This window comes from Bos indicus, chromosome 26, assembly GCF_029378745.1.
Source record: "Bos indicus isolate NIAB-ARS_2022 breed Sahiwal x Tharparkar chromosome 26, NIAB-ARS_B.indTharparkar_mat_pri_1.0, whole genome shotgun sequence".
Classification (NCBI taxonomy): domain Eukaryota; kingdom Metazoa; phylum Chordata; class Mammalia; order Artiodactyla; family Bovidae; genus Bos; species Bos indicus.
Window position 1 is genome coordinate 38,916,706 of NC_091785.1, and position 13,776 is coordinate 38,930,481.

Here is a 13,776-nt window from a genome sequence, read left to right on the forward strand (position 1 = left end):
GCCCGGGCTTCATCCTGCATCCCGAGCCCCTCCCTTAGGGCTCTGCACCGGTGGGAAGGGTCAGTGCTCCCAAGCGGTAAAGGTGGGGCAGGTCAGGCCATGGCCAGCACCTCTGCATGGGGAGGCTCTGTGTGCCCTGATTCTGCCCTCCTGCCTCTCTTGCCCACCCCTGGGGTCTTATGTCAAACCGGGAAGGCGCTGGACACACTTGAAGACACCAAGTGTCTTCCTGTCCTGGGAAACCGTGGACGTGGCTGCCCAGCATGAACGACACAGTTCCCATCACTGGAGACGCTGGGCCAGAGGTGCCCCTCGAGGTGTGTTTTCTTTCAACTGTTCCCATCAGTGGGTAGGTCTGGGGGTGTGTCCACTCAGTGCCCCTGAATCCTGACATCTCAACCCCAGCACTTTGGGACAGGGGGTAACAGAGTGGGGGGCAGTGGGGAGGGGGAGGATAGAGGAGGAGTGTCCTAGACTCAGGGGGCGTCCAGGGAACTTCACAGAGGAGGGTACCCTGAGGCAGAGACCCTGTGACTCCTGGCTATTTCTAGAAAGTGAGACCTACAAAAAACAGAACAAGGCCCCTGGCCCTTGTATTTGCAAGCTCCATCCCTTTGCCCTACCCACCCAATCAGCTCCCTTCTTACCTGTACCTACGGGATTGTAAAGAAACGGATTCATTTCGATATTTGGCAACACTAATATAATATTGTAAAGTTTAAAAAAAAAAAAAGAAACAAAGAAACACTTCTGATAAAAAAGATTCTGGGGCCCTGACCTGGTTCCACCCTCCCCCACCCTCTACTCCCCCTTCCCCTCCCAGGTGAGGAAACTCAGGTGGGGCGGGGGGCGGGGGCTGAGGCCCTGTCTTCCTTCCACAGTGGTTGCCAAGGGCATTGGGTTGGAGAAAGTCACTTGCAGGCTGAGATCACCTCAAGTAACTTTGTCTGGAGTCCCTTTAGAAAAGGCTTGAGTCACTCAGTGACGCAGTCCCAAAAGACCCTGTAATTGAGCTCTTGCCTTGTTTGGGGCTGTACGGAAAGACTGAACCAGTGGGCTCCCTCACAGCCCCCCACCAGCCAGGGCTGTGGGTACCACTGTGGCAGTGGCGAAGGTTGTGGAGCCCCGGGGGTAGGACAGAAAGGCCAGTGCCCAGGGATCACCTGCCCCGCCCCCCCGCTCCCCATCAGGAAAACCGGCCTCTGAGAACACCCAGAGCCTCCCCACGGTGAGACTTTCTGGAAATCAGCCCTGCAGGCCACGCTGCAGAAACTGAGTCCTGCAAGCTCACCTGGGTAGAAAGGAATGGAACAGACTCTGGAACTCCACCGACGTCACAGGCAGTGTTGTCACAGAGCCTTCCACTTGACCGGCTGGAGCTGCTGAGTCATCAGCCACTGTGGCTGGGAACACAGAGAGCGAGCCTTCCCACGAGGTCCCAGAGATGCTCGAGACCCTCCCAGACCTTGATCCAAGTGTGCTGAGAGCCACACCTCTGGTTTTCATGGCTCTCACCCCCCGCCACCCCATCCCACACCCACCCCCCACCCCTGCACTGAGATGTATATCCTAAAGACCTGCTTTGTAACACAATTTGAGTTTCTAACAAATTTGGTCCCTTAGCATGACCTTTCCAAGCCTTAGCGTGACCTTTCCAACCTCCTGATCCCCTAGTGACTCACAGGCCCTGTGGGAGGGGCTTGGAGATGGAAGGAGGAGGAGGCCCTGCGGAGCATCCTGGAGCCCTTTGTGGCCAGACCCTCCCCCAACACCCATGTTCTGGTGCCTTCAGCCAGCAGTGCTCTAAACCGTCTTGGCCAGGAGGCTGGCCATTTCTGTGGTTTTGATTGTGCTGCCTCTGGTCATGCCTGGCACTGCCTACCTTGGGAAACACCACTGAGTTTCTGCAAGTCTCACTCAGCCCTTCTGTCTCGCCCCATCCACAGGGGCCAGAACTAATCGGATTGTTTCAGAGTCAAGGCTGGCCCACGGCATGTGGCCTTATTGTTACTGTGGTTCAGTGGCTCAGTCGTGTCCGACTCTTTGTGACTCCATGGACTGCAGGGAACCAGGCTTCCCTGTCCTTCACCATCTCCCAGAATTTGCTCAAACTCATGTCCGCATGTGGCCTGCCTGGAGGGAAGATGTGTTGACCAGTTGGATCTGTCCTTTGGAAATTCTCTAGGCAAGAGTACTGGAGTGGGTAGCCACTCCCTTCTCCAGCAGATCTTCCCCACCCAGGGATCGAACCCAGGTCTCCTGCGTTGCAGGCAGATTCTTTACCATCTGAGTCACCAGGGAAAACCCCTTGGGAGTTTGGACTCAGGATTCTGGCCGATGGGTAGGGAGGGGGCTTTGGGGCCTGCCAGTTGCAGCACAATTCTGATACTGACTACCCTGAATGAGCAAAACTCCACAGAGGGACCACAGTCCCCACCCTCACTTCAGACCCCAGACTCGAGTTTGGGTGTCCCCAGGCCACATGTACTTCTGACTAATTGACTACAAATTTGGGAATTTCCCCCAACCCCTCTCAGATTTGATTATTTGCTAGGATGACTCACAGAGCTCAGGAGAGCTCTAGATTTACAATTTTATTAGGGTGAAAGGATACAAATCTGAACCAGCAAAATGAGGAGATGTACAAGGCAAGGTCTGTGATGGACACGTCACCCTTTCAGCACCGGTGTGTGAGCACCAACCAGGAAGTTCACCCAAACTGGGTCCCAGAGTTTTTATTGGGCTTTCATTACTTAGGCATGATTGATTGAATCGTTAGTCACGTGGCTGAACTCAGTCTCCAGCCTCCTTCCCCACCCCGAAGTTTGGACACTGTCATTTAACTCAAAGGCCCAAACTTCCAACTCCATGGTTGGTCCATTCTGGCATGGCCAGCCTCAGCCTGAGTCATCTCATTAGCATAAGCTCAGGTACAGTTCTAGGGATCCACCATGAATTAAACCCACATCCCCAACACTCAGAAAATTCCCAGGACTGGGAGGTCACCTCCCAGGAGCCAAGGACCAAGCCAGTGTTTTCATTATGGCCAGTTGGGTTCGATGCAAAGAGGTGAGTGAGCCTGGCATGGTCTGCAGAGAGGCAGAGACACCCCAGCCCCAGATTCTCCATGTCTCCATGGCATTCCTGTTCCTACAAACCCTGCTGCTCTTGACTGCCTCACTTTGGATTCCTAGAATCTCTTTATGACCCTTGTATTAATCCTCATCTTTGGGGGTCAAATTGAATGAGTCTCTCATCCTGGTCACCTTGGCTTGAACCGCACTCACCAACACAGTTTTGCAATCTGAGTCGACAAGTCTGTCTAGGAGGAATGTAGTCGGTGGGAAAACCAGCCTCCACTTCCTCAGGGCCCACAAAATACATCAGGTCCTCTACAGATCCCGGTGTGCCATCTCCAGGGGTGATGCTCTTCTCTATGGAGTCTGTAGAATAATAAAGATCCAAGGGCCATCAGAATGGGACAAGGCACCCAGGAAGTATATGGCGTGTGCGCCGATGATTTGAGTGGGGTTTGAAGGGAGTCCTTCCCGCTCCTTAGGGAGCCAGACTGGGCCCTGGAGTCATGGGTCCCTGAGGCCATCTCAGTAGCCTGTGCCCACCAAGGCCAGTAGTGAGCTTCTCTCCAGTGTCTCCTCTAGTTTTCTGGAAACCGTTGGGTCCATATCCAGCGAGTGGCCACATAAGTGGCTTTGTGGGCATCATGTGAGAAGAATGCCTGAGTCAGGCAGGGGACAGGGACCTGGGTTCTTAACAGAGTCAGACCCCAACATCACTGAATTTGTCCAAACCCCTGTGTTTCTCTTCAGATCCTTTTTAGAAGTAGGCAGAGCAGAAATAATAATCAGAGAAATTTCCAGAAAGCTTGGTCCCATCATACCATTTCCCACGTGATGCTCAAGGACTTGCTCCAACTTGACTCTGCATCAGAATCACCTGGAAGGCTCATTAATACAGACTGCTGTCCCCAACCCCCCACCCCTCCACGGCAAAGAATTTCTGACTCTGTAGATCAAAGGTGGAGCCCAAGGTTTTGCATTTCTAACCAATTCCCCAGTGATGCTGGTGCAACTGGCCCAAGGACCGCACTGGGAACCACTGATCGAAGGCGTGAAGGCAAGTCCTTTGCAACACATGCAGAGAGTCTTGCTCAGCGTCTACCCGAGGAACCTTTCTCTGACCAATTGCTCATTTGTTACTAGGGAGGAAGAGAAAAAGCCTTGGTGGGTACAGGCTACTGAGATGGCCTCAGGGACCCACGACTCCAGGCCCCAGTCTGGCTCCCTAAGGAGCGGGAAGGACTCCCTTCAAACCCCACCCAAATCACCGGCGCACACGCCATATACCTCCTGGGTGCCTTGTCCCATTCTGATGGCCCTTGGACCTTTATTGTCCTACAGACTCCATAGACCAGGAGACCAGGAGTCAGGATGCCTGGGTCTTGGTTTATCTATTGTTTAATACGACTGTGTCGGGTCTTAGTTGCAGAACACGGGATCTCCATCGCGTCATGCAGGATCTTTCCTTGCAGCATTCAGACTCTCTACTTGTGCCTTGAGGGCCAAGTGGTTCCTCAGCACATGGGATTTTAGTTCCCCAACCAGGGATTGAACCCATGTCCCCTGCATTACAGGTGGATGGATTCTTTTCCACTGGACCACTGGGGAAGTCCCTGGGTCCTGGTTCAGATGTAACACAAACTGAGTGATTTGAAGCAAAGTTCTTGCCGTTCTGAGTCTCTTTCCTCACTTGTCAAATGGGACCATTAAGAGGACCTACCTGTGTGGTTGATGAGAGGATTAAATGAGAAGATGTCTAAGCAAACAGCTTCCTGACCCTGGGAGTATAGGAAGTGCCACATTTCTTTAACTTCCAAATCAGATATACTGTAAGATTAATGAGAGGTTCGAAGTCAATTGTTTTGCAAAGGTCTGTCCCCCCATCCCTTCCAAAGATAGCAGAAAAAGTCCTAGGGCTCCGAAGCGTGTATCAGTCACTCAGTCGTGCCCCACTCTTGGCGAACCCATGGACTGTAGCCCTCCAGGCTTCTCTGTCCATGGAATTCTCCAGGCAAGAATACTGGAGTGGGTTGCCATTTCCTTCTCCAGGGATCTTCCTAACCCAGGGATCAAACTCAGGCCTCCCACATTGCAGGCAGATTCTTTACCCTCTGAGCCACAAAGTAAAGTGAAGTGAGTCGCTCAGTCGTGTCCGACTCTTTGCAACCCTATGGACTGTATGTAGCCTACCAGGCTCCATTGTCCATGGAATTTTCCAGGCAAGTGTACTGGAGTGGGTTGCCATTTCCTTCTCCAGGGGATTCTTTCTGACCCAGGGATAGAACCCAGGTCTCCCACATCGCAGGCAGAATCTTTACCATCTGAGACACCAGGGAAACCCCTAAGGCTCCAAGGAGTCCCCAAAATAAGACCTCACACCATTGGGGTCACTGCTGTTGCCTGTTTTGTCAGTGTCCTTTGGGGGAGGGGTCTCTGCGTCAGCTCCCCAGTGTCAGGCTGGCCCTGGGTCCCTCACTGCTCAGAGTCCCTCATCCCTGGGATCCTGTGGGGACCCTGCCTTCCTGGAGCGCAGCCTTCCCCCTGCTGCCCCTCCCAGACACTCTCCCCCTCATTCTCATTTCAGTCCTCAGCCTTCAAAGTGCAAACACCTCCCTGGAAAACAGTAGATGCCACAAGAATAACAGCCAATTTCTTCCCCCACAGTGACGGTTTTCTCATGGCAGCTTTTTGGCGTGATCCTTTCATTCTTCCCTGGGGGTGTCCACGGGAGCGAAAGAAATGCCAATTAGTTTCTCAGTAGCTCAGCCTGTTCTGAGCGCTTAAGACGTGATAGCTCTTTATTACTCTGCTTTCTTCCCAAGTCCTGCGTTCCATCCCCGCTGGGGCTTGCCCGCCTGCTGGCCACTCTCCCCGCTTCCCCTGCTCTGCCACCTGCTTATCACACTTCTCTCAGCCCATCTGGGCTGCACCTTCATAAGGCCACTGCTGGCAGCCAAGGGGGGACCCTGGAGGCTGGCGAGAGCAGAGTGATATGCTAAGCCACTTCCTCCCTGGAGGCTGCTCCTGGGAACACTGCATCTTCCTGCCACCTACCTTTCTCCGGGTTGTGCTTGGACTCGTGTCCACTCGGGAGAGAGACCCACCACCCTGGTCCCTTGGTGTCTTCCCCGGAACTGTGAGTGGGTGGAGTTCAGCCCGTGTCCCCAAGCCTGATGTCTTGGTCTCTTCTCACTTCTGGTGGGAGACCTCCGGGCTGACTACCAGCCTGTGTTGCTGGCATCCCCTCCTTGGAGGGAGCCCCCTTCCTCCCTGAGGCCCCCCACCTGCCTGACCACACCCCCAGCAGCCTCGCTCAGCTCTGCTCTTTGAAGCCTGGGATGAGCTGGAGTTCCACGAAGCGGGGCACTCTGTCCTCTTGGCCACCTCACTTTCAGCACATAGAAGGTAAACCATGAGCAGCAGTGGGCTGCTGGGTGAAGAAAAGAAAGCCCAGGGATGCTCGAGACAGGAAGCGGCTGTGAATCAGCGTGGGTTGGAGAAGATACGTGCTTCTGTTTGCACATGTGGTTTGTTTATTGGCCCCATCCCTCTCCCTGCGCCTGAGGTTTCTCACCTGTGAAATGGGGCTAGTACCTAATGAGGACCACAACATGTAGCACCTAGCTCAGTGCAAGCCCAGAGGGCGATCCCTGCAACTACTCATTTACCGTCAGCATAACGCAACAAAAGCTTGCAGTTGTCCAGCACAGTTGTGTTAGCTGTCCAATCCTCTGGAAGGATATGAGGCAAGAATCTGGGCTGAGCTGGGAGAGGGTTGTGGGCCAGACAAGGCATCTGCCTTTTAAGAGCAGCCCTGGAGAGGGGATTAGAAGGGGGTCTTGAAGAAGGAGCAGGGCTTCAGTAGGCAGAGGCATTAGTTCTAGAAGTCAGAAGTCTAACCTGGGTCTCACTGGATAAAAACAAGGGAGTTGGCAGGGCTCTTATGTTTCTGGGGCCTCTAAGAGAGCATCTGTTCTTGCCTCGTCCAGTTTCTAGAAGCCGCCTGCATCCTTTGGCTTGTGGCCCCTTCCTTCTTCAAAGGCAGCAGTAGCTGATCTAGTCTTTCTCACATCACATCACTGAGCTGACTCTTCTGCCTCTGGTTACATCAGGTCCACCCGGATCATCCAAAATAACATGCCTGTCACTATCCTTAATTCCTTCTGTAACCGTAATTCCCTTTGCCACGTAACCTAAAATATTCGCAGGTGCCAGCAATTAAGGGTTACTTTGGGGGAGTATGATTTTGCCTACGTAGTCCCTGCCCCATTCTGGGGGCTGAGGTGATGAGGAGGGTGAAGGAAGCCCCCAGGAGGCTGTGTGGTACCCACCCGCTCTTCATCAGTCCAGCCTCCGTGTTACATCCTCCAGGTGGCCCGGATGGCTTTTCCCCTCTCCCCACCTCCACCACTGCCCCATTACTAGGGAGTCTGTCCCAAACTCTGCACTTCTCCTGAGTGTTGGTCATAAGGGTCATAAATAAAGCAGCATCCCTCCATTTTGGCATTATTGACACTTTGAGTACCTTGTTCTCTGTTGTAAGGGGGCCGTCCTGCACCTTGTATGATGTTTAACTCTGTGGCCTCTACCTGCCAGATGCTGGCAGCACTCTCATCTGGTGTGACAATCCAAATATCTCTAGACACTGCCAGATGTCCCCTGGAGGACAAATTGCCCAGGGGTTGAGAACCACTGATGTCAAGGCTTTGATGTCTTCCTTACTAGATTGGGCACCACAAGAAGGAAGCCCCAAGAGGGTGACACCCCTTCAGTCTTCCCCATTCCTGTGTCCCCAGCATCTGCATATTGCTTGGCATTTAGTTGATGCTCAACATATTGGTTGAATGAATTAATGAGTTTGTGTTAATTTTCTTTATTTTGTGTTAACTTTCTTAATGGAGAAGTTAGTCTATAAAAATGTGTGTGTGTGTGTGTGTGTGTGTGTGTGTGTAGACTTCTGTTTCCATAAACTGGCTACCTAAGAATCACTTGGGGGTGATTCTTTAAGTAGCCCCATTCCTGGTGCCACTCACAGAGTTGGGGTTCAGGCTGATGAGGTACAGCCTGTGAATCCATATGGCCAAGAGTTCTTCACCAATTCCTCAAAAAGGCAAACACAGAATGACCATATGATCCAGCAGTTCTGCTCCTAGGCATATACCTGAAGGAATTGAAAGCAGGGACTCAGGTATTCAGAGCCGCCGTATTCACGGTAGCCAGATGGTGGACACCATCCAAGCGTCCACCAAAAGACAAATGGATAAACAAAAGGTGGAGTGTACACACACAACAGAGGATTATTCCACCATACAGTGGAGTGAAATCTGACACACACTGCGACATGGATAATCCTCGAAGACATCCTGCCAAGTGGAATCGGCCAGTCATGGAAGACCACGTGTTGCGTGCTGTCACTCGAGTCCCCAGAGCAGTCAAACCAGAGAGACAAAGTAGAACGGAGGTTACCAGGGTGGAGGGGGCTGGAAGCTGGTGTTGGATGGGCACCGAGTTTCTGCTGGGGATGCCGAAGGATTTCTGGAGCTGGATGGTGGCGAGGGTTACATGACACTGTGAATGTACTTAGTGCTGTGGAATTGTATACCTACAGATGGTTAACATGGTATACTTTCTGTTACTTATATTTTACCATACACACAAAAAGTGCTTCATCCCAGCCAGATCTGGGAATGAAGAGTGTGGAATGAATGGCAGGGGGTGGGGTGGTGGTGGTGCGTACTAAATGAGTTCTAACCGTTCCTTTAGGCCTCGGAGCCAGAGGTGGTGAGGATGGGAGCAGACTTGGCTAATTTCTCCAGGGAGCAGCCCTCCCCTGGGGGATACACATAAGCTCTAAGGGGACAGGCTGGCCACCGAATGGAGGCCACGTGTTGTGTCCATGGGGTCAGCTGCACCCAGCCATATCTGAGCCTTGCCATGTGTCTGGTTATGGGAGAGAAGTCCCGAACCTGGGTTTATATGCAAAACCTCAGTGTTTAAATATTGACACCTGGTTCAGTGAATAGGTGTGGAGTGGCATGTTTTCTCGGAGGCTTGGGTCTCCACTAAAGAGCTCCAAGTTCTGCTTGCTCTTACCGGATGTCCTGTCACTTCTGAGGTCTAGGGTCAGCTTTCTCTGTGATCCCTGGGAGTTTCCCTGGCTCACAGGGCTCCTGAAAGGGAGCTTTATAGACAGAAGGGTGCGTATGAGTGCCTGGGGTCTAGATTCTGCTCAGGCTGGGGTCTGGTCTCTGCCATTTGTGAGCTGTGGGGTGTAGGAGACTTGCCTCGTTCTTCCCTGTTGCTTCAGTTTCCTTGTCTTTCAAGTGGGATAGTAATAGCTCTGCCTGGGAGAGTTAGAGTGGGGACTCAGGGAAGGCCAGCTGAAGGGCTCCAAGGTGTATGTGGGCGGTGAAGTGTGTCAGCTCCGGTGGGAGCACCAAGCATGCGTGAAGCAGTGCAGGCCATCAGCTGGGAAATTACACAACCTGGACATCTGTTTCTGCATCTGTGATGAACCTGGTGATTTGCTCCTCCAAGAGTCATTCTGGGGATTAAATAAGATAATGTCCAAAACGTGCCTGGCCACAGCATGTGCCCCATACACATTCATTTTTTTCCTTGGAGTCCAATGCTTTTGATCTTTGTGAAGACTTGAGCAGAGGGAGCCAGGGCTGCTTGACCAGGGCTGGAGACAGAATGAGCAGAGAGCCAGGAAATGGACTGTGTCCTGCCCCTCTGTCATGGGCTCCCTCTCCTCCTTCCCAGCTCTGAGGATGGTCCCAGTTCTGGCCTCAGAAGCCCACACACTGGCTGTTCCAGAAGGTGCCCTCAGTTTTCCAGGGCAATTGGATAACTTTGGACTCTCCATTTATTGATATTGACTCTTTTGAGATCACATGGATTGTAGCCTACCAGGCTCCTCTGTCCATGGAATTTTCTAGGCAAGAATACTGGAGTGGGTTGCCATTTCCACCTCCAGTGGATCTTCCCGACCCAGGGATCAAACCTGCATCTCTTGCATTGCAGGCGGCTTCTTTACCATTTGAGCCACCAGGGAAGCGGCTACATTTATTGAGATCAGCTCCAGGCCAGCCCCAGAACACATACTTTGCTGGGGGTGGGCCCAGAGCCCAGCTCCTTTGGAATACCCTGGGTTGGCTGGCTGCAGAAAGGGCCCTTGCCCTGCCTGGACCCTCTCTGAGGGTCAGAGACTGGGGGGACATCACACACACCCAGCTTAGAGTGCAGCCCAGGGTGCCGAGGGCCTGCCCAAGATCTCAAGTCTCTGTAACCAGGCCCCAAACCCCACAGGTACTTGGGGTGTTGATCCCATGAAGGAGGATAAAAGGACCTTAAAATCTTGAGATGCTGAGGGGCCTAAAGGGCTATGTGACCTTTGATGAGTCACTGACAAGTGGAATTTAAGGACTACTCTGGCGACAGGGGCAGACGAATGCATCTCAGGTTCTTGTGGGGTCCTGAGCATGTGATGACACAGAGGTGCCTCCAGGCCCCATTTCCAAGTGGTGGTGGGCTCAGGGACGTGCAGGCTGGAGTCAGCAGCCCCTTGTTTACACACCTGAGTGTTCTGATGTCTGTCCACTGTCCAGGGATAAGAAGTGGTGGGGACGACAGGAACACCCATGAGTGCACCTTCCTCAGCTCCATGTATTCATTCTGTGTGCTTGTTACATGTGTGTTGACTGTGTTTGTATGTTTATCACGTGTGCATATTCATCACATGTGTGTCCCCAGCATGTGTTCATTATAGTGCACGCTGGGCAGGATACAGGGCGGGGGAGCAGCTGACGTGGTCCACCAGGAGTCCTTCCAGCCTCGGACCCTGGGGTTCATGAGGCGGGAGAAGAAGCGGGTACTCAAGGCAAGGGAGAGTTGACTTCCTTGTCCCCAGCACCTGGCCGCCAGCTGGGGGTGGGGACTGTCCACAGGAAGCAAGAGGACAAAAAGAGGTGGTGGCGGGGGTGCATTTGTGAATCCATCTCACCCATTTATGAATCCGTTTCACCAGGCTTTCCTGAGCCGTCGGCCAGGTTCTGCCATAGAAAGGTTGAGGTCTAGTCTGGGGCTGGTGCCAGGTCCCCAGTGGGGTTGCATAGTTACGGTTAATATATCAGCGAAGAACGGGCACCCAGTGTGGGTACAGAAGTGGGTGATGGGAGAGGCTGTGCTGGGTAGGGGAGCCCAGACCTGTGTGAGCCTAAAGGAAGGATGCATAGGCTTGATACTGGCTGGGGAGGGGCTTGTCCCAGTCTCCCAGCTAGGAAGCTGCACCCAGGCTCACTGGGATGGGACGTGGGCTCTGGCACCTCAGGCAACACCAGCATCAGCTCCCTGTCTTTCTCTCCCATCTCTGCAGGAGGCGGAGGAAAGCGCAAAGGGAAAAGCAAGAAGTGGAAGGAAATCCTGAAGTTCCCTCACATAAACCAGTGTGAAGACCTCCGAAGAACCATAGGTAAGCCATCCTGCTCCAGGGGGTGGGGGGAGGAGCTGGGAGGGGAGCGAGGAGCCCAGACACTTCGGAGTCATCTGTCCGGTGAGTCAAAATGGACAATGCTGTAAACTGGCGCCAGGTAGGAGCTCCACGCTGATGCCTTTGCCAGTTGGCATAAAGATACAGCCAACATTCATCCAACATTCATGGAGCATTTGATGCGTGCTGGGTGGGATCAACCCCCAGTTACCCTTTGAGGTTGTTAATTTGCCTCCCTTACTTTGTGTGTGTGCGTGTGTGAGTGCTAAGTCGCTTTAGTCATGTCTGACTCTTTGCAAGCCTGTGGACTGTAGCCTGCCAGGCTCCTTTGTCCTCCTAAAGATGAGGAAGAGGAAGACTGGCTGGGACCTCGGGCTGTGGGGAGTGATGATGTGCCAGCGAGCTCCTGGCTTTCCCTTTTGCCTCCCTTATATCCCAGGGACCAGGTCCTGGAGACACTCACCACCCAGAAATGCCAATGGGTGCAAACAAAGAAGACGCCTCCCATCCAAAAATAAATAAATTAAAAAAAAAAATCGTGTTCTCTCTGGGCAGTGGCCAGGGACAGGGACAGCTGAGCTGAGCTGGCCCCTCCAGAACAGTCACACTTCAGCCACTGTTCACCCCAACAATGTGGACACCTCACTTTCTACCTTCCTTCTCACTTACCCTTGAGCCAGATTCAGGGACCTAGTGCTCCCTCACTCTCCATGTCTCTCCTCTCTGATCCTGACACTTGGAAGTGAGCAAGCTCTACTGAGGTTCATTCCCTGCCCCCTGACTCTCAGTCCTGCCAAGTCTAACCCTGCTCCCCAGGAGACCTCAGGCCATTGCCCCAGTGCCACCAAGGCCCCTCACCTTCCAGTTGGCCTGGCCCCACCTTCTTCATTTCCGGTTTAGGGGACCCGGGAGCCTAGGATTTACCTCTGAGCTTTGCTCCGCCTGTGGACCCCACCCCACGGGCCCCAGCCCCATATGTCTGTCTAGGTCCATAAACCAGCCTTTTGGCACGGTCCACTCCCCTGGGAGGGTGTGAGAACTGTGTGCGCTGGCGTGTGAAAATGAATTCTTCTGTTCTCCTCGAGGGCATTGAAAAGGCTCTGTGTGTGAGGGCAGTGTGAAGAGAGGCCGGGAAAACAGGAAGGCCGCCATAAACCGGCCGAGGGACTGCTGCTCTCGGGGACGGGCCCCAGGGCTTGGGCCCTCCTGCATGTTTACAGTCCGTCGCCCTGGTGTTTGCCCAGCCTCTGCTGGGGTCCTGCTGGAAGGCTTTCCTAAATAAAAATCTCATTTCTTTTCTAGACCAATACACAAACCAAACGGTGGCAAATGCTGCATTTATTTTTCTTGCTCACACATGAGCTCATTTTCTGAAGCTTTGGAGAGGATGTCCTGGGACAGGCTTTGGGCCAGGGTGACGTGGCCTTTGTGGGCCTGGAAGGCCGCGTGGGAAGGATCTTCTTTAGAGGGGAGGACGGAGCCCTCTAGGATCCCCTGGACTGGGCACAACAGTGGTCTGTTAAAGCCATACCCTCTCTCTTGCACTCAGCACGGCCCTGACAACTGCAGGCCATCTCCCCCAGCAGAGACCCCAGGGTGATTTTAAGAAATGAAGACGGCACTCAGTGGACCCCCTGCTGAAACCACAGCAGCCTCTCCTCCCACCTGGAATGAAACACAAGCTTCTCACCGTGCTTTATGAGCACTTTGGCCATTGTATGAAGCTTAGGGATCCCTTCTCAGAATAATGCTTTTACATATATAGAAAATAAAGTACATGGTGTTGCAAAGGAAACCAGTTCTTTTCAGATAATTAGATACTTTAAAATATTATGATCTTGAAGTATATGAGCTTTTTTGTTCTTCAGTCATGTCTGACTCTTTGAGGTCCCATGGCCTGTAGTCTGCCAGGCTCCTCTGTCCATGGAATTTTCCTGGCAAGACTACTGGAACAGGTTGCCATTGCCTACTCCAGGGGATCTTCCCAAGCCATGCATCAAACCTCCATCTCTTGTGTCTCCTGCATTGGCAGGTAGATTCTTTTACCACTGCACCACCTGGGAAGCTTTAATAATGCTCAGCAACTGGTCTAACCAAGGCTCAGCAACTGTTCTAATAGCTACTGTAATTCTGAATTAGTGAGGAGCATAAGTAATATTTCCAGATACCTGCAATGATGGTGATATGAATGGGTGTGAGATTTCTGTT

The 13,776-nt window shown here is 52.8% G+C and overlaps 1 protein-coding gene across 3 annotated transcripts in view; it reads left to right on the forward strand.

Annotated features, from left to right (window-relative positions):
- GRK5 (G protein-coupled receptor kinase 5) overlaps positions 1–13,776 on the forward strand; it is a 232,014-nt gene that overhangs the window by 94,152 nt on the left and 124,086 nt on the right. For all 3 annotated transcript variants that reach the window (XM_070780926.1, XM_070780927.1, XM_070780925.1), the window contains exon 2: positions 11,455–11,550. In XM_070780926.1, coding sequence (XP_070637027.1) covers positions 11,455–11,550 — 96 coding nt within the window. The remainder of the gene's footprint in view (positions 1–11,454; positions 11,551–13,776) is intronic.